Source organism: Natrix helvetica (genome assembly GCF_964273705.1).
Source record: "Natrix helvetica genome assembly, chromosome: 1".
NCBI lineage: Eukaryota > Metazoa > Chordata > Lepidosauria > Squamata > Natricidae > Natrix > Natrix helvetica.
The window spans coordinates 150,423,546-150,444,739 of NC_138548.1; the positions used below are offsets into that span (position 1 = coordinate 150,423,546).

General features: G+C 40.1%; 1 protein-coding gene across 1 annotated transcript in view; it reads left to right on the forward strand.

Annotated features, from left to right (window-relative positions):
• LYPD6 (LY6/PLAUR domain containing 6) overlaps positions 1–5,651 on the forward strand; it is an 89,418-nt gene extending 83,767 nt beyond the window's left edge. The window contains exon 5 of the mRNA XM_081938421.1: positions 2,363–5,651. Within this exon, the coding sequence (XP_081794547.1) occupies positions 2,363–2,524 (162 nt within the window). The 3' untranslated portion in view covers positions 2,525–5,651. The remainder of the gene's footprint in view (positions 1–2,362) is intronic.
• The last annotated feature ends 15,543 nt before the right edge of the window (positions 5,652–21,194 follow it).

A 21,194-nucleotide genomic window follows, 5' to 3' on the forward strand; every position in this document is an offset into this window, starting at 1 on the left:
GATTTCCAGCCAATGCTAGAAAATTGATAGAAAAACATTTATATTAAATCTGAATGTAACTTTCTTTCATTTTGTATGGATGCTTCCATGGTTATTTTTCAGAGTATAAGATGCACCAGAGTATAAGACGCATCAAGGTTTTGAAGAGGCATTTTTTTAAAAAAAGTAGGTAGGTAGATAGAGGGAGAGAAAGAGAGAGAAATACAGTAGGTAGGTAGGGAGAAGGAGAGAGAGGGTAGGTAGGTAGGTAGGTAGGTAGGTAGGTAGGTAGGTAGGTAGAGGGATAGGGAGAGAGAAATAAAAAAAGAGAGAAATACAGTAGATAGGTAGGGAGAGAGAGAGGATAGGTAGGTAGAGGAATAGAGAGAGAGAAATAGAAAGAGATAGATAGAGAAATACAGTAGGGAGGGAGGGAGGGAGTGTAGATAGGTAGGTAGATGTTTCGAGGTGTATTTATCCATGTGCTGGAGAAGGAAATTGTTGACAATCTGCAGCACCTAAGACTTTGTTTCTGCTAGCACAGCACTTGATCAATGTAATTCTCATCAATCAGTTAAAGAGCTTTCCAAAACGGGGGGAAAAAGTTTTTGCGCTCTGCAAACCTCCCCAAAACAGCCCGTTTTTCATGAAAATGAGCCCCCCTTTTTAAAGGCATGAATAGCCTTGGGGGGGATTGCAGAATGCTCCTAGGGGGGCAAAAACGAGGAAAAAGTGACCCATTTTTTGCAAAAACGGGCCCGTTTCTGCAAAAAAATTGCATGAATGCCTTGTGGAGGCTTATAGAGTGCTGCTGGGAGCTGGGGGGGGGGGGGCAAAACAGTCTGTTCTTTGCTCATTTCTGCCCTCCCCAGCCCCCAGGAGCTCTCTGAAAGCCTCCATAAGGGTATGCACGGCCATTTTGATGAAGGGGTGGGGCTTTGGGAGGCAAAACATACTGTATTCGATGTATAAGATGCACCCAGATTTTCAGCCTCTTTTTTTGAGGAAAAAAGGTGCGTCTTATACTCCGAAAAATACAGTAGGTCTTTTTTCTTCTTCTTTCCTTCCTGTGATTTAGAAGTTGATAATAATAGGGGAAAAGTCCCTTCTTCCTCCAAGAATATAAATGACAATTAATAGATGGAGGTGGTTTTATGGTATGCTTAATGCTTTGGGGGAAGACATTCTGCCAGAATTTAAAGTAGCTTCTCTGGTATCATATCATAAATGTATTACCTTTTTTCGCTCGTCAAGTTTTAAAATATATAAAATCTGTAATTCATGATTTGATGATGTGAAATAGGAGGGTAATTGCCCATCCTCGCTTGGTAGCCAATTGCAAAGGATAGTTCACCAAAGATATATCAGTTAAAAGTTAACTGCACCTTCTAATCAAACATGTATAGCCAAGCTGTTTTCCTCCCAATTAAAACTGTTTCTGGTTGGTGAAGCAAATTTTAATTATAGCTATAATATGAAGATGGGCCTTGATATATATTTTTTTAATTCATCAATTACCCTTTTGAATGTCCTTCATCATTACAGCAACTATGCTTTTGGAGCTATGTGGTATAGATATATATAAAAAGGGGGCACTTCTCTACATCAGAGCAGTTTTAAAAAGCAATAGCAGCAAATTTTAGGGCAATGTCGGCGAACCTTTTCAGCACTAAGTGCTGAAACGGGAGCGCCGCACGTGTGTGCCCGCATGCCAGAAACCGGAAGAGCAGATGATTTTCTCTTCTGGTTTCCAACACATGCCTGTACCTGCAAAGATCAGCTGTCCAGTGCACATGAGCCGGGATCCTCACGCCTCCCTGCATGCCCCTGTGGTACCTGACAACCCGTTCTGCAGCCCCGGACATGGAGAGAAAGTTAAGCGGAGAATGCAGCCTCCCTTTGCTGGAAAGCTGGAGCCCCTTCCCAGCCTCGAAGGGAAGGGGCATCGGCATTCCTGGGGTTGGGTTGGGGGAGCAGGAGGTGGGAGCGCTTTGCTCCAACTCTGGCTGGGATGAAGCTCCCCCCGCAGCTTGCCACCGAGAACAAGCCAGCCAACCCCCCCTTCTCGGCCGCTTCCCTGTCGGCGCACCTCTTACCCCTCAGCAGTGTCTCCATGCGTGAGGAGCTGCACACTGGACAGCTGTTCTTTTGGTTTCTGGTGCTCCCACATGCGTGAAGACAAGTTGGCTAGCACGCTGGAACCAGGAAGAGCAAAGGGTGATGGCTCGCATGCCTGGAGAGATGGCTCTGCGTGCCACTTCCAGCACGTGTGCCATAGGTTCGCCATCACAGCTTTAGGGTATAATGTGTATCTTGCCTCTGATAATGACATTTCTATCAGTTGTGAGAAAAATGATTTAAGTATTTTTTTTCTTTTTTCCAGGTATGCACTTCTTGTTGTGAAGGAAACATTTGCAACTTGACATTACCTAGGAATTCAAGCGATGCCGTATTTTCAACAACAACACCTATAAATCATACCCAGAGACATTGGCAAGATGCATCCATAATAATGTTAGGTCTCCTGTCTCTCTTTGCTACGTAGACCTTTTTGGATAAATTACCAACTAAACATCAAGGAAATCCAATGGGATGAAAATATTTATGCACACAAATATGATCTTAATTTAATATATGTTTTTCAATGCTTTCTTTTTTTTTAGTGACATTTTAAAACAATCCTTTGAATTCCTTTTGGCCTTGGCTGACTCAAAAGCCATACTTTCTGATATATGTCTTTAAAAAAGGAGGAACTTTTGTTATAAGTTGAATGTTCTGAACGAAAACTTTTGTATAGCCATTAAAAATGGGTGTATTTTTTTTTAAACCATTCTTTAGTCTAGTGAAAGGAGTATTTCTAGAAATTGCATACTTTGAATAATATCAATTGAGAACCAGGGTTTCAAAATAACACTATTCTGCTATCCAAGAAAGGATTCTAGATAATTGTCTTACAGCATCAAATCAAATTAGCTTGATCATTGTATTGGATTTGATCTCAATTTAGTAGTCTATATTGGTATATCACTAGATGAGGGATGCGGTGGCCTAAAGATTGAGCTCTCGCCTCACAATCGGGAGGCTGTGAGTTTGATTCTAGCTAGAGTTAGATATTTCTCTCTCTGGGCACAATGAGAATACATCTGCTGAACAAAACTCTGCATTGGCAACAGGAAGGGCATCTGGCCAGTAAACACTCAGCTCCATTCAGTTGCTCAGAGCCACCCCACAAGGGATTATGGTGTCATTAAAAGGAGATGATGGTTAATATATCGCTACACATAGTGAAATCACATGATTTCTCCATGATATTAATAGGACCTATGCTATGACTAGATTTAATCCATATTTTTAAATCAACTATAGGAGATCAATACTCATTTTAGAAAAATCATGGTCATGAGTGTTAAGCAGGCATGTGGTTATTCCCCTGGATGTATGAAGATGGCAAATGATTTTTCTAAAATGTTCTTTAATCTGGTAAGAATTTTTATTTTTAAAATGCCTACGGAGGTTTCGAATAGTCTATTCAAATAGCCATGTTGTTTATTACAAAGTTTTAAATTTTTATTTAACCTAACCAATTAATTAATAATAAGACTAATTCTGTGCCCAGTTGCTGAGAGTAAAGCCCGTTGCACGCATTCTGTGAGATTGCCGAATTATTCCTGTGTACTTGGAAGTAAAAACTATAGGAATCCCTGCCAATTGTTGTTGAACAAACATGCCAAGGAGAGTGCTATGCATGTCTGATGTGCTTATTGAAGCTTGCCTTTAATTATTTGCTCTGCATGTACGCCATCTTCATTTCCTTTGTGAAGCTCTAGGTGTGCATCAGAACCTTGTTGGGATCTCTGGGCTATAATAAAAATAGGCACATTTCAATAAGAGTTTCCTGCAACAACTGTAATAAGGATTTCAACTTGATCAGAGCTTTCGGTATAGAGCAGGGGTGTCAAACTCACATCGTCATGGCGACATCATGTGATGTATTGGGACTTTTTCCCCCTTCGCTAAACCAGGGATGGGCGTGGGCAGCAGGTGACATATCCAGCCTGCCTGCCAGGAGTTAGACAGGCCTAGTATAGAGATGTATGGTGGATGAATGGCTTGCATTGAAGAAGAACTATTTCAAATTCCATACTCCATTTGTGTCATTCAACATGGTTTATTTTACATAGTAGGTTGCAAAATTTGGATTTGTATAATGCAGGGGTGTCAAATTTGTATAATACAGCAGGCCACGGCCACCCCAGCTCCGTGAATGGGAAAAAACATTGCAATGTCACATCACGACAATGTCATGCACCGAGTTTAATACCCGTGGTACAATAGAATTAGAATTGCTACCATGTCGTATAGAGTGGCGGTCTTAAGTTACTACAGATAGTCCTCAACCTATGACTGTAATGGAGCCTGCTCATCACGATTATAAATTGTGATGATTGTAAAGCAGAAACACCCCACCCCTCAACATACCCGACCCAATTTTTATGACCTTTTTTTGTGGTGGGAATTTAGCGAATCACCCATGGTCATTAAGCAAATCTGCAATTGTCAAGCAATCACTTCAATTGTTAAGGAAATCCATTATTCGCTATGGGGCATTTTTGCCAAAAACCGGAAGCAAAGTAGAAGTAAAGCTCAGTTTTCAGCAAAACAAATTGTGGCAAAAAAATCTCTCAAAGTAGTCTGGTTGCTGAGCCCCCGAAATACAGTCAGGGGCAGCCATCTTTGGAACCGGGTCGTAAGTATCTTTTGGGGGAATCTGTCATAACTTTGAATGTAACCAGTCATAAGTCAAGGACTACACCTATGAGCAGTACTGCTGTTGCTGTTCCTGTCATGACCGGTCTGCTTTCTGATCAGCACAGATCTGTGTTGCAAAATAGAGGAAAGTGAAAGAAAACAAAAAAAAGGAGAAGAAAATTTAGCTTTACGTGGTCTGGATAGGCTTTTTTTTTTTTTAAAAAAAAAACCCATTCATTCATTAAATACTAAAAGTTATGTAGACCAGCCATTTTGGGCTAATGTGAATGAAATGATTATTGAAGCTTCACAGATTACTGTCTTTATAAAACAAACCACCTTTTTCATGTTTTTTTGCAAGAGCCTGAAAAAAGATCTGGCTGCTTTTAAGAAATCAACTCACTAAACTCAATGGAGCTTTTAAGCAGCTGCATCTATTTTCAGCTTTGTGCGGAAGCTTGAAGAAAGTCTGATTCCATTAATGAAGAGCTGCGAAGTGCCATGCTAGCACAAGGTCCAAAGCCCTTCATTTTAACATCTTGCACAGCCCCATTATCAATGGTGGGATTCAGCCAGTTCGGCCTGGTTCAAGCGAACCAGTTTGTTTCACTCCACCCCTTCCTGCCCCGCCCCTTCCAGGAGTCCCACCCATGCCCCGTTTTGGCTGCCAGGTAAGTGTAGGGAGGCCTATCAGTCCCAAAATGGAGTGCGGGGTGATACTCCTCTGCGACCCGTTTTTGCTCCCAGGAGGCCTACTAGGGAGGCCTACTAGGCCCAAAACGGGGCATGCAGTGGTGCAGCTCCCCTATGGTCCTTTTTTGCTCCCAGGGGGGTGCAGGAGGCCGAATGCTGCCTGTCACATCTCTGGCCACACCCACCCAGCTGGTTATTAGGGCAAAGAACCAGTTGTTAAATTATCTGAATCCTACCTCTGCCCGTTATATAATATGGTTCTATTAAATATCTGACCTGCCACCCCAACTAAAAGCAAAGGGATGTCTCAAAGATGTCTGTGCTTTTCACGTAAGGTCTGATAAAATTAAAGGCTTTCCAAATGGGAGGAGAATGATTTTTTCAAACCAGTTTGAGAACCCAAGAATAGCTCTGTTTGATGGGATCAGGACCATCTTAGACCAGCTCTTAGTTGTCAAGGTTACTACAGATGCCTCCGGGGTACTCAAAAATAGGAGAGATGGAGATAGATCCTTCTCGTGCCTTTTTTAAAAAAAATATTTATTTATGCAACTAATAATTTAATTCCATAAAATGGGGAACACCTTTTGAAGACTCAAAAGTCTACTGTAGGGTTAAGAAGTCATTGAACTTAAATACTCTGCCCCCTATGGACTAATTTCTACCCCTGCATTTCTTTCCAAAGTTTTTGGCTTCTGCATGTTTCTTTGCCCTCATACATTTGTAGGCTCAAGCGTATTGATGGCCTCTTGGAAAGGCACACTACTTTTAACAACGCTGACAAGGAATCCTAAGACGTATTAAATATTGAATGACTCTACTCTCATCACATTAAACCTATTAGAATTCTTTCTTGAGATCTGACATACAGACTAATTTGTAGAATAATCTCAGGTTGCAAAGGGAAGCAAAAACTGGAACAGTCCATGTAACATTGTAGGATATTGAGAACAAACAATAGAATTCTGGCTGAAAAGAAGTCAAGTTCATCTATTGAAAGCTGTTGCATTAGACCTGTTTCCAAGCCTGCCCCTCAATTTACCAAAGCAATTAGAAGTATATGACCACTACTCTTATGTGCCAAAAGTGAAAAATATGTTCAATATCTGTGTTTAAAATCATGCTAACTCCGAAATCTAGATACTGTAGTTCTCCCTTCTCATTTATTGAAGAAAGAGGTTTGTTGGAAGAAGTTATAAACAACATCTGCATACCGTTCCCGCCATGCTGCTGTGACTTCTCATGTAGTGGTTTTGGATTGTGTGAGAGATCTATGGAGATGCTCGGTCATCCAGGTCATGATTGTCCCAAAGGTGCTTTTTCAAACTGGTCTTACATTTTTTCCTTGAAGACATTTCGCTTCTCATCCAATAAACTTCCCCAGAACTGAAGAAGCTTCCTGAAGGAGAAGCAAAACATCTTCAAGCAAAAGCCAAGTTGCCTTCTGAAGATGCACCTTTGGGATAACCATGACGAGCATCTCCATAGACGTCTTCAAGGAAAAACAAAGTCCAGTTGCCTTTTGAAAAAGCACTTTTGGGGTTGTATGAGATGTTTCCATGACTGCAACATCCATTTTTGGAGAAATGGCTGGCATTGTAGTGGGGGAAAAAACAAATTGTGATTACCTCTGCTACAAGTTGTACATGAAAGATGACGTTGTGTGGTCAAGATTACTGACTTAACTAGTACATATGTGAAGATCTGCCCTAAGTAGAATTCTTTGCGGTAACTCTTCGTCATAAAACAACAAGCTGTGTTTAGTGTAGTACAATCAAGCTTCCATTTGTGCAGTGGAATTAAACTTCATTCATCTTCCCCCTTGCACATACCTCCAAGCCTGCTCCGAGGAGAGGGTGTGTCCCAACCTCTGGAACAGATTTGATGGATGCACACCCATGGAGGAATTGTCTGTCCTGTTTGGGACCCCATTGGATGCAGTCCTTTGTATTGTATATCTTGTGAATGCTCTGAAAGGTGGTGGGTATTTCTTGCATGATAATAGTCATCTATTAACATATTTGGGTGACTCAAGACATCGGTTTGGATGGACGCTTCTTGTTTAGAAGTGAACACGATAGAATTATCCTATCTGTAAAACCTGCAGCTCTATGAATGTAGCAAATGTTGCCCAGCTTGTTACTCATTTGAATTCCAACATATGGTACTGTACTTCTTAATCATAATTTGGATTTTTTTTACAGTTCAAGCGTGATGATGTTGTAATTTGTAAGTCGAGCGTTTGTGCTCCATTTTAAATTTAGATGTTTAGGATGGAAAAAAAATATTTCTCCCTTCTCCATTCCATTTAATTATCAAGGGGGGAATACCATAAAGGCATGATAACCTGAAGCCAAATGTGTGCCAAATTTCCTGGTTATTCTGCTATCTTTGTCTTTGGTTTTGCGTTGGTTCTTTCTGTTTGTTTGTTGGTTGGTATTCTTGTGAATGTTTCCTGTGTAAATAGCAATCCCAGCTTGTTAATGTTGTTGTAAATTTTGTACATTCTATAAATGACTTAAAATTTTCGTGGTTTGATTTTTTTTTTAATTAAAGCCATATTATAACACATCACAAAGGAACCTAAGGATTACTTCAGAGGTGGTATTCAGCAGGTTCTGACCAGTTCTGGAGAACTGGTAGAGGAAATTTTGAGTAGTTTGGAGAACCGGTAAATCCCACCTCTGATTGGCCCCGCCCCCATCTATTCTCTGCCTCCCGAGTCCTAGTTGATCGGGAGGGAATGGGAATTTTGCAGTAACCTTCCCCTGGAGTGGGGGAGGGAATGGAGATTTTATAGTATCCTTCCCCTGCCACGCCCACCAAGCCAAAGCACATCTATCAAGCCATGCCCACAGAACCGGTAGTAAAAAAAAAAAATGAATCCCACCACTGGATTACTTCAGAGATGTAAATTAGTTTGAAAGACAAATGCACGAGAAAAGGAAAAGTTGATTTATGCAATTCGATTATGAGAATAAGTAAGCTCTCTAAGATAATCAGCTACAGGCAAAGCTAACTGGTGGGCAAGGGCATTTGGGATATGGATGGTGGTTAAAGTGGCCTATAAATGTGAAAGGGAATACAAAAGTGTGGTCTAATATTTGAAATTATCAGACTGAGTTATGCTTCTCTAGTGACAGTTAATCAAAGTCCCAATTAAATAAATAACTTACACTGCCTGACCAGAGGCGGTATTCAGCAGGTTCTGACCAGTTCTGGAGAACCGGTAGTGGAAATTTTGAGTAGTTCAGAGAACTGATAAATACCACCTCTGACTGGCCCCGTCCCCATCTATTCTCTGCCTCTTGAGCCCCAGCTGATCAGGAAGGAATGGGGATTTTGCAGTAATCTTCCCCCGGAGTGGGGAGGGAATGGAGATTTTACAGTATCCTTCCCCTGCCATGCCCACCAAGGCATGCCACACCCACCAAGCCATGCTCACAGAATTGGTAGTAAAAAAAACTGAATCCCACCACTGTGCCTGATCCTTGGGGACTCTGGTTAATGCTTTCAATCTGCAAAAGGGAAAAAAATAATTTCAATGCAGAATATGGGGTGGGGGAAAACAGAGGGGACTCTAATGTTTTAGCTGCTTTTAGTTAAAAATGGGAGGCAATTTTTGAACAGCATTGAAAGTGGCAGCCTTTTCTAGGAGAAGAGCTCTCCCGTTTTGCATTGCAAGGGGGTGTTGATAAATGTTGGACTCTATCCAGAGCAGGACTTTATCGAGTTTTTCAAAAACAACTCATGCAACTTAAAATGTTCACTGCCAAACTGCCGCCACCCTTCACTTGTAAAGTTAATGCATAACACATAGAAAAATGCCCCAAAGCAAGCAGATGTGAAATGGATTATTCTCCTGCCCTTGGCTGCTCCGCAGGTCGGCCTTAATTCAGCATTGCAATGCTAAGCTCGTAAAAAGCAGTGAGCTGGTCTGTTGCAGAGTCTAAAAGAATGGGCAATTAATGGTGTGCCAGAGTCAAGATTGACAAATTGTTAAATAACCACAAATTGAAAGGAAATTGTTGATCCGTGCATCTACAAACCTCTCCATCCCCCCGTCCCCCCCAACACAGAAAACGCCCTATAAAATCAAACATGTGCCTTATCTTTGGCATTCTTACCTTCCCCAATATTGACAGGTAGGATTTGTGGCTGTTTATCTGAGCTATCAAATCTGGACTGCAAGAATTCCAGATGGCTCGATGGCATTTCTTTGCCCAGGTTTTTGGGGGGGGTGATCAAAGGCCCTTTTGAGTGGTTTTGCTTTTGCTCCTGTTCTGGTTTGCTTGCTTTTATTCTTTGTTCTTGCTTAAAAGGTAAAGGTTCCCCTCACACATATGTGCTAGTCCTTCCCGACTCTACAATGCGGTGCTCATCTCTGTTTCAAAGCCGAAGAGCCATCGCTGTCCGAAGACGTCTCCGTGGTCATGTGGCCGGCATGACTAAATGCTAAAGGTGCACGGGACACTGTTACCTTCCCACCAAAGGTGGTCTCTATTTTTCTACTTGCATTTTTACATGCTAGGTTGGCAGAAGCTGGGATAGGTAACGGGAGTGCACTCCGTTACGGCGCAATGGATTCGAACCGCCAAACTGCCAACCTTTCTGATCAACAAGCTCAGCATCTTAGCCACTGAGCCACCTTCTTCTTGCTTACTCTCACATTGTTTTATTCCTTTGTATGTTGTTTACTTATGAACTACCCATAATTGTTGGGAGTTGGGTGATATACAAATTTAAATCCTAATCCTCCTCCTCCTCCTTTTCCTTTTTCCTCCTCCTCCTCATTATATCACCCTCCTCTTCCTCATATCACCCTCCTCCTCTCCCTCCTCCCCCTCCTCATCATATCACCCTCATCATCATCATCATCATCATCATATCGCCCTCCTCTTCCTCCTCCTCCTCTCTTTGCTCATTACTAGTTAGTGGCCATCTGGATTTTTGTAGACTAAAATAGGTGTAGCTTTTATAGGATGTGACTATTTTTCAAGGCTACAGATCTAGCCATTACAGTTGACAAATATTTTTAATACTTTTGCTTCCTAATTGGCCTGTAAAATAATTGCAAAGTATGAGCCACACAGTTTAAATCTGTTCTATAGCATCTGCTTCATGCAGGAGTTCCACAAACTGCAAGCATTTCTGAGAAAGTTCTGATTACTAAGTCTGTAAATGATGCTGATCTTCAGACAGGTTTGTGAGGGTGGGGGGCAGTCCAAACTCCTGGCTCTGAACACTTAACAAATGAAACTTAGCTGGGACATGAACAGGCGGTCATTACTGTAGATATGAGATGGGTAAAATGTGGAGTTCACCCAAGCCTTTGTGCTAAATTACTGTATTTTGTTATCATACCTCATATGGTCAAGAATAAGACCGAATTTTTCTACAGCAAAATAATAATTGTAATAACAGCAGGAACAAAATGATTTAAAACTCTTTAGGTTGAAAATTGGAACAACAAATCATTGAAACATGAACAACAATGAACCCCAGAGACAAATTTCCACAAGTCATACCCTTGTGTCTACGAAGGAAAATGTTAAAGGAGCAGTATCAGACTTCTTCAAGCCACATCTACTAAAAAGGAATGTAGATAGGGTAGCACAACATGATTGGCACCAGGCATAGTTCCTGGCCATCTTCCTACCGTTAAAGACATCTGAGACATGGATGATGCATTACTTTTGTCCTTTGATTTTTTCCACATTCACTTTCAATGTATGAGCCTCCAAAACTCATGGTAGTTTTCTCTTTACCCTATTTTTTTTTATTTGGGTGCATAATTTTGCATATGTCTGACATAGTCCCTCACTGTACCTGCCTTTGCTCAAAAGTCAAAAACAATATCATCTCAGTTTGTTTTGTGTTCTAACTTTACCCCTAGAAAACTCTGGCACTTGAAAATTGTTGGCCTCCCATTGTTGCATCACTTACCCTGGCATTGCGAATTTTCTTCCCCGGGTACCAAAAACACTCGATTTTTAAAAACAGTAAGCAGCACCATTTTAAAGTATGAAATTCCACTCTCAATCTTGGGCATCAAAACCAATTAATGAAAAGGTGATGAGCTCTCAGAAATGTGCAGATTGAGAAGTGCCCCTTTTCTCGCCTGTCATTTTTGTTTCCATTTTAAACAAATGTCTTCGAAAAGTAAATTCCAGTCATTGTTGCTTACTCCAGGTAAAGCTGAGTAAGATGTCATCCAATAGGTCAATGGGAACTGCAGTGTGCAAAAACAGACAAACGTTTTCCTTTGTCCGTGTGTTAAATGAATCAAATTAGCTGTTTGAAAATCAATAAGAGATTTTAGATTTCTTTCCAGTGGAAATGAGATATGAGGTGGTCAAGTTTGACATCTGAGAATATGCTCCAATTTCAGAAGCTTGAGAGGCAGTCTAGAAGCTAGGTAGAAAAGGGCCGGGTAAATGAGGATCACTTCACTCTAATGCCTTGGGCAAGAGAGAGAGTTTGATGTAGAAGAATAAAAATGTTTTGGTTTCTCAGGAGCACTGAACCTTAACATTTCATGCACCCACACCATTTTCTTTTTGATCTGGTGGCATTTGATGCAGAAAATAATGCCAGGTCTGATGAGCAACCTTTTGGCCTCAAGAGTATATGCCTGCATTTTTCCCCCAGGGACAAAGCTCTTTGGAGAAGCCAAATACAAACTGAAGAAGGAACTGGCTGGAACAGACCAAACCTCCATCTTGCATGGTATGTCGTTTATACCACAATGCATAAGTAAAGAACTCAAAAGCAGGCTTGAAGGCAACATCCCCAAATCCTAGTTTTATTCCTCCACCACTGATGCTGGAGTTAACTGAGGACTGACATCTTTTTAAAAAAGTTTTTTTTTATTTTTAAACAAGCAAAGACAAACAGTACATGTAACATAAAACCCTCATCAATTACATATAGCATGTCGTTAGGTTACAAGCATTTGTGCATCACCACTTTCAATTGTGTATAGGCTCACTGATAATTATCCATCAAGCATACATAGATACACTATTGACATTGTACATCATATTCAGTTATAATTGATATTCTTTCGTTTTAAGCAAATTCACATATATACCAATATTCCATTGCATCCTTATATGTCTTTATAGAATCATCTATCTCATTATATTATTTTGGCAATATAAAAGAATTCTCCAATATTTTATATTTATGCATCACTACTTTCAATTATATATAGAATCACAAATTATCCATCAAGTATACGTAGGTACATTGTTATCAATATACATCATATGTTCAACTATAATTGTTATTCCTTCATTTTAAACAAAATGTTCTAGATATTCAATTCATGTATATGCCAATATTCCATTACATCATTGTTGGTCTATTTAATAATAATATAACTTTATAGTATCACCTATCTTATTTTATTATTCTTACAATATATAAAACTTCTCCAAGGTTTTTCATTTCCATGTTTTTTTAATCTAGCCATTGATAAAACAAATCCCATAACTTATAAAATTGTACATCTTCTTGTTCTCTAATTTCAAATGTCAATTTACTCATTTCAGCACATTCCATTATTTTTCTAATAACTTCCTCCTGCGTTGGTATTTTCTCATTTTTCCAGTTTTTTGCAAATACAATTCTAGCTGTTGTTAAAACATTTACAATCAATATTTCAAATCTTTGTTGTATGTTTCTGGTATAATTCCCAATAAAAAAATCTCTGGTTTAAGGTCTATGTGTTTTTGTATCATTTTCTCCAACCACATGTAGATTTTAGTCCAGTGTCTTTTAGCTTTTATGCAAGTCCACCACATATGATAATATGAGCTCGGTGTCTGATGACATTTCCAACACTTTTCCAACTTGTTCTTGAACATTCTTGCTATTCTCATTAGGGGTAGATGCCACCTGTAAAACATTTTATACAAATTTTCCTTATATGCTGTTGACATTGTCATTTTATAATTTTGAGATCACAATTTCTGCCATTTCCCTAATTCAATCCCATGTCCAAAATTTCTATCATGGTTTCTTTGACTTGTTCTTCCTTTAGCTTAACCTCTAGTAAATGTCCATATATTTTTTTAATTATTTTTTCATCAGTACCTGTCAAAATTTTATCTAATTCAGTCATTTTATCATAGAAACCTTCCATTTTACAGTCTTTATCATATCTAGATTGTATTTGTGCATATGAAAACCAATTCATTCCTATTCCTTCCTGTTTCAACTCTTGCATAGAGTTGAGTTCACCCTCTGCATTCAATATTTCACCATATCTGTTTGTTCCTTTTTATATATTATTGGATATGAAAAAGCTTCAATAGTTGAAAGCCAGACTGGAATTTTTAGGTGATATTGCCTTTTGATCTTCTCCCAATTTAGTAACAAAGCCTCTCATATATAGTGTCTTCTAAAATAACCCTGTGTTTTAGTTCCCTTATACCATAAAAAAAGCAAGTCATGTCCTGCTACAGTCAATATTCTAGAATTTCTTAATGTTATCCACTCCTTAATCCACATCAAGTTCGTTGCCTGATAACATAATTCCCAATCAGGTAGACCCAATCCTCCTCCTTATTCTAGCATCTTGTAACAATTTTAATTTTATTCTTGCTTTTTCTCCTTGCCAGATGAATTTCAACACTATTTTATTTAGGGTTAGGGCCCTATTTAGTTCATCAAAATAGTCTTTCCCCAATCTAATTGGGATTGTCTGAAAAAAATATAGTATTCTGGGTAAGATGTTCATTTTAATTATAGATATTCTCCTTATAATTGATAAATGTAAGTTTTCCCATTTTGTCAAATCAGTCGCAATCTGCTGCTTAAGTCTAAGACAGTTCTCTTTAAATGTACCGCATCTAGCAGTTAAATATATCCCCAAATATTTAACCTTATTTGTAACTTGAATCTCCAAAGTTTCTGCCAATTCTTCCTTTTGTCTCGAAGATATATTCTTTGTCAGAATCTTCGTTTTATCTTCATTTATTTTCAAGCTTGCTACTTTTCCATATTCCTCTATTCTTTCTATCAATTTGGATGCAGTTTCTAATGGATCCTCAAGGATAAAAACCAGATCATCTGCAAATGCTTGTAATTTATATTCTTTTTTAATTTTCATTCCTTTTATTTCTTTCTCTTCTCTAATCTTTCTATTTAAAACTTCTAATGTTAAGACAAAAAGTAAAGGTGATAGTGGGCAGCCTTGTCTCATTCCTCTCCTTATTTCGATCGAATCTGTCAGTTCCCCATTTATCATTATCTTTGCTGTTTGTTTGTGGTATATGGTTTGTATGGCTTGGGTAAATTTCTTACCAAAATTCATCTTTCCCAGTTGTAGAAACATAAAACGCCAGTTCACATTGTCAAATGCTTTCTGTTCGTCTAAAAACATCAAGGCCACTTGTTTTTCGGAATGTGCCTCATAGTACTCCAAAGTGTCCAAAATTATTCTCTTTTTTTTTAGTTTTAAACTTTATTTACAAACATGTAAAATACACATACACAAAACTTAGACGTACACCACATTTACACAATACAATACGAACAGGAGCTTCCTGTTCTTTCTAATAGCAATTGCCAGTCGATATCGCTCACCTTATATTATTTCCCCTTCTATTATATTTCATTTCTATTTCACCATTCTTAACCCTCTTATCTTACTCCTCTGTCTGCTATATTGGCTGATTACCTCTAGCAAGTTTAAACCACTTGGATACATATATATGTGTTAATTCTCCTTAGCTACTATTTTTGGGCTTTGTTGTCTTCCTTCATTGATCCTTGTTTCTTTCCTCCATCCACCTATACCATTTATCCCATATCTGGTAGTATTCTGTTTCTTCTTTTCCCTGGATTCTTGTATAGTCTATTATCAAACCTCTGGTGAAGGCCTTCATTGTATCCCAAAGGTTCTGCAATGCTGTATCTTCTTTTCTATTTTCTTTAAAGAAGAAAGCCAATTCTTTTTCCATTTTCTGAACGAAGTCTTTCTCTTTTAATACAGTATTATTTACCGTCCATCTAGATCTTATCCTTTGGCCTTTCAATTTAATTGTAATTGGATTGTGATCTGCCCATGTACTTGTTTCAATCTCAATTTCCTGAACATTACAAGTCAGTTCTATTGTGGCCCATACCATGTCGATTCTGGAACATGATAAGTGTCTATTTGAATAAAAGGTATATTGTTTTTTTTGTAAGGTTTCTTTCTCTCCAGACATCTTTTAAGTTTATTTCATCTATCATCTTGAAAAAGAATTTGGGAAGTGGTTTTCTATTTAGCTTTGTTATTTTTTGTGCTTTATAGTCCATGTTCTGATCTACAATTCCATTAAAATCTCCCATCATACAGATATCAGCATAGTCCAAATCAATTATTTTCCTGTGTAGTTTTCTATAGAATTCATCTTGTTTATCATTGGGAGCATAAATTGCAATTAAAAGTATTTTCTTAATGTTGTCCATACTTTCCACCATCAGAATTATTCCATCCTCATGTGTATAAATTGGTTTCGCTGGAATTTTATCTTTAATATAAAAGATTACTCCTCTTTTTTTGCATCTTGCCAATGCAGTAACCATTTTTCCAAGTTTTGGCTGTACCAATAAGTGTTCATGTTGTTTTTGAATATGTGCTTCTTGTAGACAAATTATGTCCAATTTTAATTTTTGTAATTTGTGAAATATTCTTCTTCTTTTAATTGCTGAATTAAGTCCATTTATATTAATTGTAATCATTTTTTTCTCTTCCATGTTTATGTTTTATAAGTAGGATTTATAGCTCTAGTTGATCTTGGTTCTCATGGTTCTCTGATGTCTACACCTCCTGCAACACCTTTTTCTGTTTCGAACCCACCTACTGCACCTACTACTTTCTGTCTCGGCTGTGGGTGTCTCTTGGAGATCTACCAATAGTTCTTCTTTTCCAGCCTTTCCTCCCAGGTGTTCCATATAAAAAGCTTCTGCTTTATCAGTTGTATCTATTCTATATCTTTGTCCTTGCCATACAAAAATTAAACCTTCCGGTATAAGCCATCTATAGTTGACACCTTTTTTGAGTAAAATCTTAGTCAGGAATTGATATTCTCTTCTCATCTCTCTCACACTTCTTGGAATTTGTTTCAGAACTACAGTCTTCTTGCCTTTATATTCCAATTTTCTATCTCTTGTTTTCTGTAGTATTTGTGACTTAATTGTTTTCTTAATAAATCTTATATGAACTTCCTTTGGGAGAGCATTTCTTGCTGCATATCTTGTATAAACTCGAAACACATCGTCTTACCATCTATCATCTTCTCTTGGGGTATCTCTAACACATCGGTCAGAATTTCTGATATTATTTGTACCAAGTTCTCTCCTTTTTCTTCTTCTATGTTTTGAAATCTTAAGAAAAATTCTGACCGGACGTCACTTCCGGGATCGGACGATGACGGACTTGTTTGTCCGCCGCTCGTCTCCCCGGTGGGTCCCTTAGGGGACACAGGAGCCCTTGTAGGGGGGTCCTGCCGAAGGGCGGCTGGCCAAAGCACCCCGCATGTGGCGGCAGCCAGCTGGGGTGCTTTTTGGCTTCGCCTAGGAGCTGGGGAGCGGAGGGGGGGCGAGAGACAGCTTCATGCTGCCCGCCCTCTCGTCAGATGGCTCCGGAGGCTAAAAGAAAAGTTGGAGAAGTGCAGTTGGAGACTGAAGGTGGGGATCCTGACCGATGCTCTTGGAGGACTTAGGAGAAAAGCAACAATCACTTTGTGAGTCTTTTGTGTTTCTGTCCTTGAAGAGAGATTAGAGGGGGGGTTTACTATTCCCCCCCCTCGGACTAAGCGGCTTTGAAAATGGACCCTCGGGAAGAGAGAGGTTAAAAGATTGATTTATTTGACTTTTAATTGAAAATGACTTTCACAATTGCTGGAAACGACTCTGAACTGTTGTTTTAAAACAAAAAACTTTTGGCGACTTCTTTCCCTGAGAAGGGGAGGGCCAAGTTGGCGCTCACCCCTCTTTCTTTGTCTTTATGCAAATGAAGTCTGTTCTCTGAAGCTACTCCCAGAGAGAGAATAAAGAATAAAGAAAAGTGGATTGCTTGTTTACTCTCCCAAAGGGAAACTGGGACCTCCTCCTGTGTATGGATCTTCTGATCTTTGGCTGACTTTTCTCTTCATTCATTTTGGTGTATTTTACTCTTGGAACTGCAAATTGGGTGCCGTTGCGATTGTTTTCCTTTGGAGACCAGCGTAGCTGTGAAACCCTCTGACACCACTTCTCTTGGCAAGGATTTGCATCTCTGAACTTAAACAAATGGCGGCAAGGAAACCCCCTACCGGCAAAGCGCATTCAGCCCCCTCATCGGCTGCCCCAAGTCCCACGATGCAACAGTCTAAGATATCATCAATGTTGCAGAAAGCAGTGGCCGGGGAGGATCCTAAGGAATTATCTGTTACGGAAATGTTTAAAGAACTTATGAAGGGACAGAATGAAATGAGGGCTGAGATCAAAGAAGAACTCAGAGTGGTTAAAGAACATATAGCTGGAAATACACAACGAATTTTGGTGTTAGAGGACGGAATGGCGGGGCTGGGGGAAAAAGTGAAAGCAATGCATAAGGGAAACATAGATATGGAAAATTTTCAGACAAAAGTAGAATTTGAAAGAATGTCCTTTTTTCTTAGATTCCAGAACTTACCAGAAACAGAGAATGAAAACCTTAAAGATATTATGAGTACAATTTTAGCAGATTATCTCAAGAGAGATAAAAAACAAACATGGTGGGATATGAAAGAGGCGGTGGTGAGACCCTTACTCAAGAAGCCTTCCCTGGACCCTACGGAGCTGGCCAATTATCGTCCTGTCTCCAACCTTCCCTTTCTGGCGAAGGTTGTAGAGAGTGTGGTGGCTTATCAGTTTCCACGACATCTGGAGGAAAATGATTATCTAGACCCGCGCCAGTCCGGCTTCTGCCCTGGCCACAGCACGGAGATGGCCTTGGTCGCGTTGGTGGATGATCTCTGGAGGGCCAGAGATAGGGGTTGTTCCTCTATCCTGGTCCTATTAGACCTCTCGGCGGCTTTTGATACCATCGACCATGGTATCCTGTTGCGCCGACTGGAGGGGTTGGGGGTCTGGGGCACCGTCTTACGGTGGTTCCGCTCCTACCTTTCCAGCCGGACGCAATGTGTGTTGACAGGGGAGCAGAGGTCGACTCTGTACCCCCTTACCTGTGGGGTGCCACAGGGGTCGGTCCTCTCGCCGCTCCTGTTCAACAGATATATGAAGCCGCTGGGTGAGATCATCCGTGGCTTCGGGGTGGGATACCATCTGTACGCTGATGATACTCAGCTGTACATTTCCACCCCGAACCACCCCAACGAGGCCGTCGAAATGATGTCCCGGTGTGTGGAAGCCGTACGGGTCTGGATGGATGACAACCGACTCAAGCTCAACCCCTCCAAGACGGAGTGGCTGTGGGTTCCGGCCCCCCGGTTCAACCAGTTAATTCCATCTCTGGCCATCGGGGGCGTTCAACTTGCCCCGGTGGAGCGGGCGCGCAATTTGGGCGTCCTCCTTGATGCTCGGCTGTCCATGGATGACCATGTGACAGCCGTGGCAAGGGGGGCGTTCCACCAGGTTCGCCTGGTGCGCCAATTGCGCCCCCTATTGGACCGGGATGCCTTGCGCACAGTCACTCATGCGCTGGTGACGTCTCGCCTGGACTACTGTAACGCTCTCTACATGGGGCTTCCCTTGAAATGCACTCGTAGACTACAGTTGGTCCAGAACGCGGCCGCGCGGGTGATTATCGGGAGTACAAGGTACTCCCATGTGACACCTCTCCTGCGCGAGCTGCACTGGCTCCCTGTGGTCTACCGGGTGCGTTTCAAGGTTTTGATAACGATCTTTAAAGCGCTCCATGGCTCAGGACCTAGCTACTTGCGGGATCGTATCCTGCCCCATACATCCCTGCGACCAATTCGCTCGCACAGAGAGGGACTCCTCCAGGTGCCGTCCACCAGACAATGTCGGGGGGCGGCGTCTAGGAGTAGAGCCTTCTCTGTCGCGGGCCCAGCCCTGTGGAATGACCTTCCCCTGGATATTAGGATTACCTCTGACCTCCGCGCCTTCCGGATAAAGCTCAAGACGCACCTATTTCAAGTAGCTGGCCTGGCTCAACCATAGTCCGCTCACACTGCTCCTGACGGGTTTTTTAATTTTTGTGACTTTTAGACTTTTATAAGGGGATTTTAAATTATGTTTTAATTTGTCTTTTTATCTTCATACCTCCTCCATGTACACGTGTTTGTTTATTCTTTGTGTGTATTGTCTTTTTCGTTTTTATGTGTTTTATTGTACGCCGCCCCGAGTCCTTCGGGAGAGGGTGCGGCTTAGAAATAAATTTATTATTATTATTATTATTATTATTATTATTATTATTATTATTATTATTATTATTATAATATGAATCTAGCTTATAGGATAAATTCAGCATATGCTAGAAGACACAATGTTCCGAGGGAGATACATGTTAAGTTTGTCAGGAGATCCACAAGGGACGAGGTACTTGCGACCCAAAGGGAGGGACCATTGAAATATAAGGGTGAAGAGATCACCATTCTTAAACAGATCCCGAAAAAAATAAGAGATAGAAGGAGGAAATTTTCCTCCCTAGCAAAAAAATTATATGAAAAAGGGATCTGGTTTAAATGGCTGATTCCGGAGGGGATGTTGATCTTCTGGGAGGGAAATAGGATCAGAATCAATACAGTCCAGGAGGTGGAGGCCTTCATTAAAAAGAATTTTCCACTCTCAGAGGAGGAACTGAGTGGGAGTAGTGAAAGAGACAGTAAAACACAAGATAGTAAGATCCAAGACGGGAAGGAGGGGGGCACTGAGGCTCTCTCTGGCGACAGGGAGGAAGAAGCAATATCGAAAAGGCTCAGATCTCAAAAATAAAATTATTTGGAACAATAGCAGTTAGTGATATATTAGAAAACGACAAAGAGAAACATGTAGGAACACAAGACTAACAATATAGAGTAAGATTTGGTTTACTGTTTTCTTCTATAAATATGTTGTACAATGTTATATAAATGAGTATCGTCCTGGGATCTCTACCAGCAGTATGAAAGCTGCCAAAAAAATTTGTATACCTATTTACCCTTCCCTATATATTTGAAAACCAATAAAATTTTGTTTAAAAAAAAAAAGAAAAATTCTGACCGATCCATCTCCCATCCCAATATTCCGCTGTTATCTTTTTCCATGACACTCAATCTGCTATCAATGTCCTCAACTTTCTTCTCTCTTTGTTCATCTCTTTCTTCAATTTTTTGTAATCTGTCCTCATACTTCCTCATCCATTGTTGAATGTTTTCAATTTTTTTCCTCTGTTTTATCTGTCTTTTGTTGAAAGTTTCCCAGGGGACACCTGTATAAACAACTGTGTTCCTCTCACTATCAACCTTAGCAAAATAACCTTAAGAAAAACAGCTACTTTCCAGACATTCATGCAAAAAATAAAAACATTGTTTCAAGTCCACTAGGTGGCAGTGATACTTGTTTCCCACTCTCAGTCTTTGTCTCTTACATTCCGCCTTTTACTTAAAAAAAGAAAAGAAAACGGAAAGCCAAGAAAAGAAAATACATTAACTCATTAAGCAAAGGTAAAAAGAGAGAAACTTTTAGACAGTTCAAACTTAATGGTATCGACCTTTCCAAACAGTCCAATAAAAAAGTAAGAAAAAACCCCACAAAGAATCAGTCCACTTTAAAAAGTAAATTGCAATGAA